This window comes from Poromitra crassiceps (genome assembly GCF_964638095.1).
Source record: "Poromitra crassiceps genome assembly, chromosome: 8".
In the NCBI taxonomy this organism is placed as follows: domain Eukaryota; kingdom Metazoa; phylum Chordata; class Actinopteri; order Beryciformes; family Melamphaidae; genus Poromitra; species Poromitra crassiceps.
This window is the reverse complement of record NC_139629.1, coordinates 13,276,751-13,290,418: the sequence shown is the minus strand read 5'-3', so window position 1 is coordinate 13,290,418 and position 13,668 is coordinate 13,276,751. Positions and strand designations below refer to the sequence as shown.

General features: G+C 45.7%; 1 protein-coding gene across 1 annotated transcript in view; it reads right to left on the bottom strand.

Moving 5' to 3' along the window:
- mcm3ap (minichromosome maintenance complex component 3 associated protein) overlaps nt 1-13,668 on the bottom strand; it is a 33,410-nt gene that overhangs the window by 1,433 nt on the left and 18,309 nt on the right. The window contains exons 15-28 of the mRNA XM_083640904.1: nt 13,378-13,509; nt 11,034-11,147; nt 9,288-9,440; nt 8,505-8,702; nt 6,346-6,414; nt 6,123-6,257; nt 5,414-5,567; nt 4,000-4,264; nt 3,448-3,545; nt 2,599-2,989; nt 2,049-2,315; nt 1,435-1,564; nt 1,010-1,195; nt 291-441 (exon numbers count right to left, since the gene is read on the bottom strand). Of these exons, the coding sequence (XP_083497030.1) occupies nt 291-441; nt 1,010-1,195; nt 1,435-1,564; nt 2,049-2,315; nt 2,599-2,989; nt 3,448-3,545; nt 4,000-4,264; nt 5,414-5,567; nt 6,123-6,257; nt 6,346-6,414; nt 8,505-8,702; nt 9,288-9,440; nt 11,034-11,147; nt 13,378-13,509 (2,443 nt within the window). The remainder of the gene's footprint in view (nt 1-290; nt 442-1,009; nt 1,196-1,434; nt 1,565-2,048; nt 2,316-2,598; nt 2,990-3,447; nt 3,546-3,999; nt 4,265-5,413; nt 5,568-6,122; nt 6,258-6,345; nt 6,415-8,504; nt 8,703-9,287; nt 9,441-11,033; nt 11,148-13,377; nt 13,510-13,668) is intronic.

The following is a 13,668-nucleotide window of genomic DNA, read 5'->3' as shown; positions in this document are numbered from 1 at the left end:
TCCTATTGGTTTGTGGCCAACTATCTGGAGCTAGTATGATTGATTGATTGATGGAACGATTGATTGATTTGATTAATGTGTCATGCATTCAATGGTGCCCATTTAGAAAGGAATTTACCAATCAACATCATCATTGTTAAGTAGCAATTAGGGCTAGGGTTCAAAAAATCAGAACTATCCCTTTAAGCTGTACTGCTGAGCAGGCTTGGCAAAATCCGTCCCCTTACCCAGACTGACCTTTTCCAAAAGAACCTTATAATGACGGAATGAGCTCAGGTGTGAGGTCTTACCTGTGTAACAGGGGAGCCTCGAGTCTTGGCGATGGGCATTGGCATCAAGGTTGTGGGAGCAGACAGCAGGGTGGAGGAAGGCATGAAGAGCGGCATGGAGATGTAGTCTAGAGGGTCGGCGTCCAGCCAGCGTTGAAGCTGCTCCATACTCCTGGAGACAAGATTAAAGATTAGATTAAGATTAAACCGGACGGACAAACCCCATCTTTATTTGTCACAAACACTGTGGCATGCACACATGTGCACGGCGGCCAGTACACACACACACATGCTTTGGAGGTGCCGTGAAATTTGTCCTCCGCATTTGACCCATCCTGGCTCGTCCTCCTCCATGGTCAGAAGAGGGGCGGTGGGCAGCTACAGTGAGGTGCCCGGGGACCAGCTTCTTCCAACCGCCGCTGGTCAGACGACGATCTTCTGCATGTTTTTAGTTGGGGGTTATACTGTATATGGAGGAACCCCAGGGAGCACAGGGAGAACATGCAAACTCCACACAGAAAGACCCTTTCGACAAGAAAGCCCACCTGGGCAGTGGGCACTGGGGACATGGGGGGAGAAACGCCCTCGGCGGCGCCCACAGCGTCCAGGCTGGAATCGAGCCCAGGACCTTCTAGCTGTGAGGCGACAGCGCTTCTAGCTGAGGCGACAGCGCTACCACTGTGCTTATTTTATAAACCTAAATGTAATGAAATCATATGAAAATGGTGATGATGTTGTACCTTTGGCTTTGAGCCTTCTCTGCCTCTAAGTTCTGGAGGACTTGGTGGGCCAGCAGCTCCGGTGGTGTGGGAGTGTGTGTGATGTCTAGAGGAGCTGATGGGGCGTCGTGAGGCTCCACCAGGGTCTGGAACAACCTCTGTCTGAGGGACAGACTGGAGGGAGGGGAACCACCACCAGCACTCGCCCTGTGGGTGGAAGGCAGAGGCAGGGAGGGAGGTCGGAAAAAGGGAGAGAGGTTTTCAAATGGCAGATATGTCAGGCTACATGTTGTGTTAAACAAAGTAGACTATCCATCAAGATGATTGACAAGTGCTGTGGAGGAGGGCGGGTCTAACAATACACTTGACCAAAATCAATAATGTAGCTTTAAGGTAAGAGACAAGATGATGTATGATGTTGTGTTGTGGCTCTTTGACCCTCGTACCCCTCTGTATCCTGATGCTTCTCCCTGTGTGTTTGCCTGATGGCCTGTGTCCACTCCTCAGGTGGCTGGAAACCTTTCAGCGACTCTGTGAGGAAGTAAACCAGGATCTCTCCGTCCTCCGTCACAGCATCTGGAAACAACAGGAGACACAAAGCATTAATTCCCCTCCGTCGCCAGGGAGGTATATGAAGGGAAATATGGAGGGATGATGAGAAATCTTGTACAACACTGTTTAAAGTGCTTAGAGCTAAGCCTAACAATGTGTATTCCACAAAAATATACCCAATGCAAGGTGTAAGACAGAGGAATGCCCTATGAATTAGAAATATGTCAGTGTAAAAAATGTTGCTGAACTCATAACTAACTCATAACTAACTCATAATTCTAAGGAAGTCACTACCATCTCTCATCTCAAGAGATGACAATGAAGATATTATTAATCATTGTATCGTTGTGTGTATAATTTCTTCTGTAAACCTAAAAACCTAGGCATAGGCATAGTGAAATAATAGTTTATTGAAAGTTTCTGGTACAGGACTATAGTCCTCTACACCAGACTCACACTCAGTACATTAATAAACAAATCACGTTGTAATAATAGTGAATGCCCTCACCTTCACAGACAGGCGGTCCAGGACTCTGCCAGTCTTTCAGCTTGTGGTCTATGCAAAGCACCAGCACGTCGTCCCAGGGGATCTGATGGAAGGCCGGACTCCTTTCCTTGTCCCAGTTGTCCCGGCGGGCTGGGCCACGCTGGCCCTGCAGCCTGAGCCTTTCCAGCAGGTTCTCCAGCCGCGACATGAGGAGGGGCTGACTGCAGCGTGACACTGGGATCTGAGCAGCATAGTGAAATATGCAGGAGCAAAGCTGGGACCACGAGGCTGGAGGGAGTGGGAAGGATGACAGAGGAAGAGGAGAGGAGAGGAGAGGGAAGTATAGAAGCATTATATACTGTATATATATATATATATATATATACACACACACACACACACAACAGTGTGAATGTTTGATTTCAGTCATGTTTGCTTTAAGATGAATTTAGGTTGTAGTGTGGTTTGGATCAGGGTTGGATGTTAGACACTTTATAAAAAAGTGATCAAAAGAACAAAGATGATATTCCCTCTTCATACAAAAAAAGTGGGACTAAAACTAGTGACTGACCAGTGGTGGACGGCAGCTCCCAGTGTGGCAGCTGCAGGCTGATGATGGCTTTGCGCAGCCAGGCCAGGTGCTGGGCGGAGTTCCAGCCCAGATGAGGCACCGAGGTGCGGAGATCGGGCAGGCAGAACTCCCCCGGTGGCCAGGAGAGGCTGGAGAGGCTCTGGGAGGACAGCACATCAGCAAGGTGGGCCAGCACAGCGTTGTATAGCTGGATAACGGGCTCAGGGTGCTGGGGAGGAAGACGTGCAGCGGCCCGCTCCTGGCGGTGAGCGCACAGCCTGGTGCTGAACTCGCGGCTCAAGCCGGCCTCCACGAGCTGCACCAGCGTTTGGCAGGAAAGATGGAAGTGCGGTGGGGCGCGAGCTAGCAGCCAACGCATGGCCTGGTTTAGCTGGAGACACACAACAGGACAGGAGGAAAAGAAGAAGTGGGAGAAGGTTAATAGAGGAGAACAACTTCACAGAATGTAAAAAAAAAAGTTTCTAAACTGCATAAAACACTCCAGCCCTATGTAGCTCAGTGGGGAGCATTGGCATTAAAATGGCCAGTATTCGATGTTGGTTTCCCACTGCCATCCATGCTGAAATGTATGCAGTCATGTTACTGTAACAGTTTCAACAACGTGATTCTATCTAGATTCTTAAGTACTGAAAGGCAACACTGTTTGGACAACACAGCCAGTCACATAAATGATATTCTGCCCTCACTAGATCAGCGATTCCCAACCTGTGGGCCGTGGCCCTCTGGACAAAAATGCTGATGGACAGCTCCTTGAAAACTGTAACACTGAATATGCAGCATGTTTCATGCTGTGTGTGTGTGTGTGTGTGTGTGTGTGTTGTGTCGTACCTGTTGGGATCCCTGCAGGTCACTGGTGGTCTCTGGGATGTAGAAGATGATGTATTCTGATATCAGGCCCTCCTCGACCAGCGTCTGCAGCATCAGGGCTGAGGAACAGGAGACCAAGAGAGGAGCAGTTCACGATAAAGCCATTTTTGCTGAACAAATTCCATTAGTTATCCATGAGTACTGCCTGACAGTGACAGGCACTGCAATCTCCAGAGCATGTCTTCTTAGAACAGCTGTTCTGAATAACCCAGGTAAGTCAAGTTCATGCTAGCTACTATTACTACCTACAGAGTATATAATCAGGACAGTTGTTATTTGGTTTATTATGCTTTCAAAATGCAGCCTTATCTATCAAAAGACAACCTTGATGATACACATGACCAATTGTTTTTGTTGTTGAAATAATGATTTCAGTATCCTTATGATAGTATTCAGTTCTCGGTAATCTGTGTCAAGTTTTGGTCCACCATCAAGCACAGATCCTTATTTTGCATCAGGGTCTTTTTCTGTGAAATGAACATCACGCCTCCAGCATCCTCTCTCTCATCGTACCTTCTTCAAGTGTCTGTGTGTCATTGGCACCACTGTCAGGCCCTGGCACCAGAATGACCAGAGGCAGTGGGCAGTGCCAGGCACTAGCTTGCTGGAGCTGTTTAAGCTGGAGCAGGGCAGAGAGCAGAGGTACGTCCTGCATCTCCTGCCCGGGCCCGGGGGCAGGCAGGGCGGGGAGCAGCAAGATGACGGCTCCTGTCCCCTGGAGCTCACAGAGCTCCTCCATTTTGGACAGGCCGTCTTCGGTCAGTGGGCCACGGGATGCCTGACAGATACAAACGGGGGAGAGACTGTTCAGAAAAGTACATTTCTACCTATCCAATAGCATAAAGACATGTGGCTCATCTGCAGGGGCTTGATGTTAATCAATGTCAATAACTCATCAATAACTTTACCAGGTACTTACAAAACTCACTTTCTGACTCATACTCTGTTTTGGAACAAATATTCCACACGGTTGACATTTAAAGACATCCAAATGTGACTTTAAACTACAGGCCACCATAAGCTGTGCCAGAGACCTGCTGATCTTGGTGAAATTCCTTCATCCCAGATAAAGGTTGATAAAAGTCATAAATTACTTAATGCGCCTTTAACTCATTGAGTGCCAGCCACTTTTGGAGAACGGACGCTCCCAGTGCCAGAGTTTCAGAGCTTTTTTCAGTGATTTCTCGAGGCCCACAGAATATTGTGTGATATTACTATGTAAACAATGAACATGCAAAAAGAACGATGAGACTCTTTTCTATCATCAGCAAAAACAGGTTTATTGATATCATTTTCCGTTCTTTAGTTATCAGCCGGAGAAGATAGCTTGATTTAACAAAAAAGAGCAGTTTTTTTCTAGAAGCTGAGATAATGGCCCTTTTGTGAAATTAAACATTTCAAACACATCACTGACTCTGAAGCTAATTTTCTGATGTAGCCACACCTCAAAAATAATTTCCTTCAATAAAACAGTGAAGGCCAGGGAATTTTGTTTGGCAGAATAATATTTTTAGCTGCAACCAGCAGCGCTGGCCCCTGCGTGCACTGCTGGTTGCAGCTTCTTGCTGATCTTGATTTGCTGCTGGTGGGCATCGGATATTCTGGCTTGCGTTTGCCAACCCTGTCCTGCTGCCTGGGTCTGTCTGGGTCAGTGTTGTGTGCTGCTCTGCGTGCAATGACCGTGCAATGAGTTAACATATTTATATCTACACACAAAAGAACACCCATAAAGACTCAGCTTCAGCATAAAACTTTAAATTAATCAATTAACTTAATTTACATTTTAAAGTGACATCTACTTTCAAACTCTAGAAGACCCTGGGCATGAGCTGTCGAACACATCTTGTATTTTCAGAACATTCCATTTCCCATCTCTTTTCTATCCTTGAGAGCACAATCATAAATCATCCATATTAACTGGTCCAACCTTGACGCTGATGTGGACTTTGTGAGTGCGCTGTGCGTTCTCCTGGAGGGTGTTACTGACGCAGAGTGTCTGCAGCGTGCCATCCGCCTGCTGCTCCCTGACCTCTGACCCCTCGCCACCACCAAGCTTCACCTCCAGCCAGTCTGACAAGACCCTGAAGACACAGACAGGAGAGGACGCACTCAGCCCACTGCACCTGATGTCCCAGCAAGACACTTGAGGGTCAGGCAGGTAAAAGAAAGTGAGGCAGCCAGTGGCTAAAGCACTGGGACACTTCCATGAAATGTCCACTTTTTGTTGTACAGTATATATACGCAGTTCTGACTTATGCATTTCTGATCAAAATATGAATGTGAGCACAAGTACATGTGCTGCCAGCTATGGACTCCTGCAATTAAATTTGCTTACATGTTAGAAAAATGGCAGACAGTTTACAAAACCTTGTAAATATTAAGCCAATTTAATTAGAGTAAATTATATAAATTATAGATTTAAAGTCTCTTACCGACTGTATCTCTTTATTTCACAGCAGTCTGATCGGGAATTAAGTCAAATTTCTTGAAGGTAATAAAAGACCCACTTTTCTCAACTGGTTGGTCATTGAACTTCCGTCATATTGAAAAGCTGCTTATGGTCTGCCAGGCTGGCCCCACACTCTGTTTACAGTACCTGTCTGTCTGCCAGGCTGGCAACACTCTGTTTACAGTACCTGTCTGCCAGGCTGGCCACACTCTCATGGTCACTGGGTAAGAGGAGGGCAGCCTTCCAGAAGACTCTGTCAGGTGGGTTGGGGATATTTTCAATCACCAGCGCCGGCAAGTCCAACGGCGCCCATACAGACTCACTGAGAGCAACAACAAAAAAGATCAGAATGCTGCTCGGCGAAACGGAACATGGACACAACAGAGATAGTGAATGGACTGATGACTTACTCCAGCAGGCGCTGATAGTAGTAATGGACTCTCATCTGGTGGATCACTTCTTGCCTCATTTTCAGCAACCTGAACAAGATATAAGACATGATACAATGTGGAAGAGCTGTGAGACAAATACATGTTACAACACAAGGCATTCAAATAAAGGTATTTAAAGTCGAGCTGAACCCACAAATGACTTATTTTCTTTTAGTTCAAATACCTGGGTATGCAGTGCACCTATTTAATAATGTATGCAAACAAAATCACAAAAGTCTAATTTCTTTAGTTTTTCACACTTTTTCACATCAAAAGTTCATTTTTCAAGATTTCATTGATAACAGTAATGTACAGTTTGCTGACGTCACCTAGTACTATCAAATTTCTACCCCATTTCAACCAATCATATCACGACATGCAGCTGTCAATCAAATCTTCATTTCAGGATCATTTTCTCTTCCAAAAGAAAGAGAAAATGGCACCTAGTGCCTGTCATCTGGCAGAATTCCTATCCCATAAACTAACTTTCAAGATTCAAGATTCAAGATTTTTATTGTTACTCCATAGCACAAGTATCACGTGTGAAATTATTGTGCTGTAGGCTCCGTTACAACATAGTGCAAAAAATAAAAGAAAAATAAATAAAAACAAGCGGCAACAAGCAATAAAGCAGTAAGACACGCCACAGACAGTGGCATATTCAGTGCCCATATGTGCAAATGGCATGAACATACTTTAAACATAATTAAACATAATAACATTCTGTTAGGTGCAAATAGCATATACCTAATTAAACATACTATTGAACATTAGTCATACGTGATGGTAGCAGCTGCAGTGCGGTACAGTACGGCTACTACACTATTTGTATATGTTAAGGAGTCTCGTGGCCTGTGAGAAGAAACTGTCCCTCAAGCAATTTGTGCGTGCTCTTGGGACACTGTATCTCCTTCCTGAGGGTAGCAGGGAGAACAGGCTGTTGTGGGGGTGGTTTGTGTCTTTGATGATCTTCAGGGACCTCCTGAGGCACCGCTGGTTGTACAGATCTTGCAGTTCTGGCAGCTCACATCCTGTTACGTGCTGGGCCGCGCGCCTCACCCTTCTTAGCGCCCTGCAGTCCATGGTGGTGCAGTTCCCGTATCAGGTGGTGAAGCAGCCAGTCAGCAGGCTTTCAATGGTGCCTCTGTAGAAGTCCCTGAGGATTTTTGGCCTTAGCCCGAATTTCTTCAGGCGCCTGAGTCCGTGTAGTCGCTGTTGGGCCTTTTTGACAACAGTGGCGGTGTGGTTGGCCCATGTCAGGTCCTGGTGGATATTGACTCCCAGGTACTTGAAGCTGTCCACCCTTTCCACCACTGTGCCGTTCATGGTGAGTGGGGACTTGGCCAATTGTTAGAAACATGAACAAAAAACAAAAACTATAATCTCTAAGAATGCAAAGAAATGTAACTGGCTCGTTAAAACACGCATTCCAGGAATAGTATTTACATTTATAACGATAATGGCGCGTGCCTCCGAGCCTGACAGCCTCCCTGGCTGTCAGGGGTCGTCTCTCGGAGTTTCCAGGCGGGCGGGCAGCACCCACGCATCGGATTGTCCGCTCGCTCCGCACGAAGCAGCCTGGCTGCCTGGTACTCCGCGGATCCCACTCGCGTAGCACGACAACACGCTGAATCCCACCCAATTTGGGGGTGGAACACGGCAGGATTGGCCAATGCCAAAGCCAGTCCTCAGAATTGTCAAATCAAATAATCGACACCGTATATGGTCCGCCTCCCAATTTGTTTTCAGCCTGAAACGGACTCAGATGCACGTGACGAACGGGTTCACCTCGACTTTAACTGCCACGCGACAAATTATGTAATGAACTCACAATAAATAAATAAAAATCTCCATTGTGCAAATTACTACATGTCATCATCATTTAGACAAAGGTATTATGTTTCAAACGTCTAACTGAGAATCGAGTGACCATACAGTACATAATTTAAAGTGAAATATAATGTTACAATAAGAAACACAGTGATGTGTGTTTGCATTCAACCCATCAGATAGTGTCCAAAGACAAAGCAGCATTTGCCTCATTATTAATAATCACTTGGAGAGAAGCAGCTTGCTGACAACCAGACTTGAGCCAGACATACTGTACATGGTGCCGGAGAGGGCCAGACATACTGTACCTGGTGCTGGAGAGGGCCAGGGTGCCGGCGTTGCCCAGGTTGACCAGGCCGCAGGCCAGGTCTGCCATGGAGGGGTGTGGGGGGGCGCTGGGGGCCAGAGCCTTCAGTTTGAAACGAGGATCCACGCAGCAGGGAGCCGCAGGGAAACCTCTCATCTGCCTCTTCAGCTGCCGACGCACCGCCACCACGTCACGCCACCTGAGGGAGGAGAGGGGAAAGAAAGGAAGAGAGAAGGTGTAAGAAAAATAGATTCTACTAGGGTTAGACTGGTTTGCCAATGTTGAGCTTTTATGAAATATTGGATATTGGCCAGTCATTGTCATCAAATATGATGGAAGCTCTTCTGACCTTGACAGCAACATAAAGCAGTCTGTAAAACCTGCAACGGCATGTTATTTTCTACACACATTTGATTCATTCATTCACTTAATTGCTGAATTATGTTTTATTGGTAAAGGAAGTCTTCATGTATTATGCATAATGAATGAAGCCATGCAATTTCTTTGGCATGAAAAAGATCAAATTCAAAGATTGTGAGCATTGTCAGAAAATATCTATCAGAGACTTTAGTCTAAAAATATCTACCCAAATACCTGAATCAAATCAATTGTAGCTGAAAATAATTATTTGGATTTGTTTGAACCTGGTTGGAGAACCAGACAGGTGGGGTTTGCTGCATCAGGATAAGTCATGTGAGGTCAACCCCGTCCATCACAGAAAAGTGATGCAGCACCTAAGTAAGCTAAAACAACCCAACAGTATTTCAAAATAATAATTGTCTACCTTTTGATATACTTGTGGATGTGCTGCAGCTCCGCCTCCAGGATTTCATCAACCAATACGGCGATCTCTCCGTCCAAGGTCTCCTCAACCAGACTGGTGCAGACCTGCTCTGTGCATCGAGCCACAAGCTCTGCTTTCTCATTCACTGCCTCCCTGCAAAGGGTTAGGATTAAGAGTAAAAATAAATAATAATAATAATAATAATAATGATAATAATTAAAACATTCACGGCGGAATTTGTTTTCTCAAAATACATTTGTACATTACAACTAGTGGTGTGTGCCATCATAAGACATTATAAACAGCTGTGGAAGTAAAGATAAATGTAAATTTTCACTTTTCATTGGAAGTTATTATAACTCAAGAAAGAAGCCACCAGATGGGCTATCGATCACTGGAGAATTTAAACGCGACCCCGGTTAGACAAAGCACAGATCTCAGGGCCACTTACCAGTGATGGATGGTTAAATTCCTAAACATAGAAAGATATTAGCTATTACCTTAAACTCTCATTATAACCCTGATTGTGAGTGTGAAAGTGGACATTTGTGAAACAGAAATTGGTAATTCCAAAAGAGTTCCACTTTATCAAAGGGTCACTTTTATGCTCTCCGATTCTCAGAAAAACATATCTTGTAGGGGTGTCACGGTACATGTATTCGTCCCGTGAGTTCACGGTACGGGCATCACGGTACGGCAGTATACGGTACATGGAGATCCACGACGAATACGCCTAATCCAGAAGGTGGCAGTAAAGCACCTAAACGAACGCTGTTTGAACGCCACAGAAGAAGACACGCGAAAACAACACGAGACATTTTGTCAGTCACTTTAACTAACGCTATGGCGAGAAGCGAGGCATGCGAGTTTCGGCTTCCCAGTCGACTACAACAGCGATGGAGTGGACGTCCCATGCTACTGAAAGCTACCTCACCGTGACCGCACACTATATCGACAGTGAGTGGGAAATGAAGAATCCTGTTCTTCTAACAAGACCTGTGTATGAACAGCACACTAGCGCCCACCTAGCTGAGAAGCTACAAGAGGCAGTAGCAGAGTGGAAACTTTTTGTATTTTTTTATAAATAAATGCTTTTCAGCCTTGTAGCTGATTGTGACATTGTGACCGAGCCAACAAAATACAACCTAATGCAAGAGAGTATGTTCACTGTGTGTACTGTTTACTGGCCTGGGTAAACCCAGCCTCCACGTGACCTGCTCTCAGACCTGCTCTCAGTCACTAGAGCAGGTCTGAGAGCAGGTCACGTGGAGGCTGGGTTTACCCAGGCTAACTGTTTACTGCTTTAAACAGGGCCATGCTGTATCAGTTTGTGACACTAGGTGGAGCACTAGTACTGCCTGTTCAAAAAGAATGCCCAAGGTTCAATACAAAATGAAAATAATTTTTTCTTGTTGCTTTTTCCGCCGTTGTACCGTACCGTATTCGTACCGAACCGTGACCCCAAAACCGAGGTACGTACCGTACCGTGACTTTTGTGTACCGTGACACCCCTAATATCTTGTTCTTGTTCTTGCTTCAGAGACTCCGTAGCCCAACACCTCTGCTGGGTTCAACACGGGCCTGTATTTCTGATGTTGCCTTCACAAGAAGCAATATGCTAACTCTGCTTTTATGATAGTCAACACCACCACAAGAGAGGGTGTTCACCACTTTGCCTGGCCTCTGCTCAGGGCCTTATCCTGCCCGTGAATGGCAAGTGGTGGTGGTTGAGTTTCTGTGTCTTACTGAATCTCAGAGGCGGCGGTCTCTTGGATGACCTCGCCTAGCACTTCCTGGGTGATTTCTGCGCAGAGAGAGAAGCTGAACTGGGTCAGGAAGGCCTCATGCTCCTGCCTCCTCCTGTCGTCCAGACAGATACGGCACAGCAGACAGAGAGAGAAAGAGATGTGGATGAGCTGCATGATTAGGGCTCAAATGATTTTTTTGAAAGATATTGTGATCACTAATTGATCACACAATTATTAAGAATTTGGGAATTAAATTAATCCACTACAATTTTTGCATCTTAAATCAGCATCATGACTGTTTTCAAGCACAGTTGATGTACCGAGAGTGAAATGAAATGAGGTGAAATGTTTCAATATATGCAAATTCTAGCATTATTAATTGTGGAAACTAAAATTGATACACAATGTACCTAATTAAATTGACGGCCTTAAGTCCGACACAAACAGGGAGCGAATCTTGACGCTCGTCATTTGACGCGCGTCACATGGGGAGAAGCTCCGGCGCGGTTTGGAGCACAGTGCTGCTGCCTACTGCAGAGGAAAGGTAGGCTACACAATAGGCTACAATTCTCTCCTCTGGATCAATATGTTTCGAATGCATTTATTCCTCTAGTATTCTTCTCAGAGATCGACTTTGCAGCGGGAAATATAGCCTTTTGTTCGGCACGTCATTCTGGGCAAGCTTGGGATAGAGGCTGTTGGATCATCCTACCTGTCTGTCGGGGAGAGAAAAAAGGCAGCTCTGCGGGGGGAAATTATGCAATTCTGTCCAAACCTATTCTAATCTCATCATGACATCCAGGGATAGGGCTATGTTTTGCTAGCCGATGTGTTTAGAACATTATTCTCACGTTGTAGTCTTGCTAGTGTAGCATATTAATGCCTGCTGTATATAAACTGCCGTGAGATTTGTTTGGGGAGCACTTATCGAGACAGAGACGGGGATGGAAGTGGGCAGAGAGGGAGGGCGGAGCTCAGAGGCTTTGGTTGCTGCTGGAACCTCATTTGACGCTTGAAAATTGAAACAGGTTGGGAGTACGAGCGTCAAGGCAGTTTGAAGCGCGTCAGAACACTCTTGGTGCGTGTTCCGCCGTTTAAAACAAACGCTGGGATCTGACGCTCCCTGTGCGTTTGGGGCTTTAGTCTCAGTCTCTAAACGTACTGAGTGTCACAACCCGAATTGGATGCTTATTGGTGTTAGTAACCAGAGAAGGAGGGGAGGAGGAGGAAGAAAATAGAAACTACCGTAAAACCTCTAATAGGGGCCTTCTCCCCAATTGCCGCCAAGTCTCCAATAACCGCAGGGGGTCAGACTCAATTTTGCATATAAGCTCCGGTCTTCCATTAACAGCCGGGAGCGGTTATTAGAATAAATATGTTTTTTCTCCCCTATTAGGCCTACGGTATGTTTTTGTGTTGACTGAATTCAGTCACTTACGGTAATGACGTGTGTTTTGAAGGAAGTCAGGCGGAAGTCAGTCATGTTCTTTCTCCCCCTGTCAGACAGTTTTATATTTTATTTGGACATGTATTGGAAACTTGTCTTGGCGTCTACGTATTTGGTAAGTCTGCTTGTTTGTCTAGTAGTGCTGCAGTGCTGTTTCCATTGACTGTATCTGTTTTGTTAGCGTTAGCTTGGTAGCTAACGTTAGCGTGCGTTCTACAATGAGCCAGCCTCCCCTCCCTACTCAGGGAAGGGAGATGAGGCTGGCCAGCGAGACTAATGAAACACAAACAACTGAATGTGTGAGAGGTAGTAGGCTAATGTTACTTGTTTAAAATATGGTATGGCTGTTTGGCAGAGGGAGAAGAGGAGAGCAATGAACTGATACTATAACGTAGTTGGATGATGATGATGATGATGATGAAGGCAATACTAGGCAGCACAATACTAGGCATGTTCAAAACTGCCTGTACCTACCCTTTGGGTGTACTAAGTACTATCTCACTGGTTTAAATAAGCAATTTGATACTTTCCATTTTTGCTGAGCAGAAATTCTGTGCAAAAAAATAATAATCGCCTGGGTCGATTTCGTGCAATAAAGAAATAACCGCCTGACTCCAATTGCCCCCTGGTCTCCTTTAACCGCCTGGGGTCAGACTCAGTTTAGCATAATAAACGCCCGGGCCCTTATTTGAAGTTTTACGGTAAATACAAATGAGATACAAAAAAAAGATAGCTGAAACATGAGTTTCATGAGGATACTTTGTGTCAAAGTCAGGGTGAAAGTTGGGTGTTTTAGTTTTTCTAATTGTTTTCAGGCTGAAGGCACACACCTAATGTGCCATGATCATCAGGCTAGATAAGAGTTTAGATTGAGAATAAGTGTCAGAGGTCTAACCTGGCTTCTTCAAGCTTGCGTTTCTCCTCAGCGACGCGCTCCTGTTCCAGTTGGATCTCGGTGGAGGAAACCTCCTGCAGCATTTGTCCCAACAGCTCGCTCACCAGGGACTCCACCTGCACACTGCTCTCCCTGCACAACCACAAACAAACAGGACCACAAGTGTTCAGGTTCACCAGCGACTCCACCTGCACACTGCTCTCCCTGCAAAACCACAAACAAACAGGACCACAAGGGTTCAGGTTCACCAGCGACTCCACCTGCACACTCTCCCTGCAAAACCACAAACAA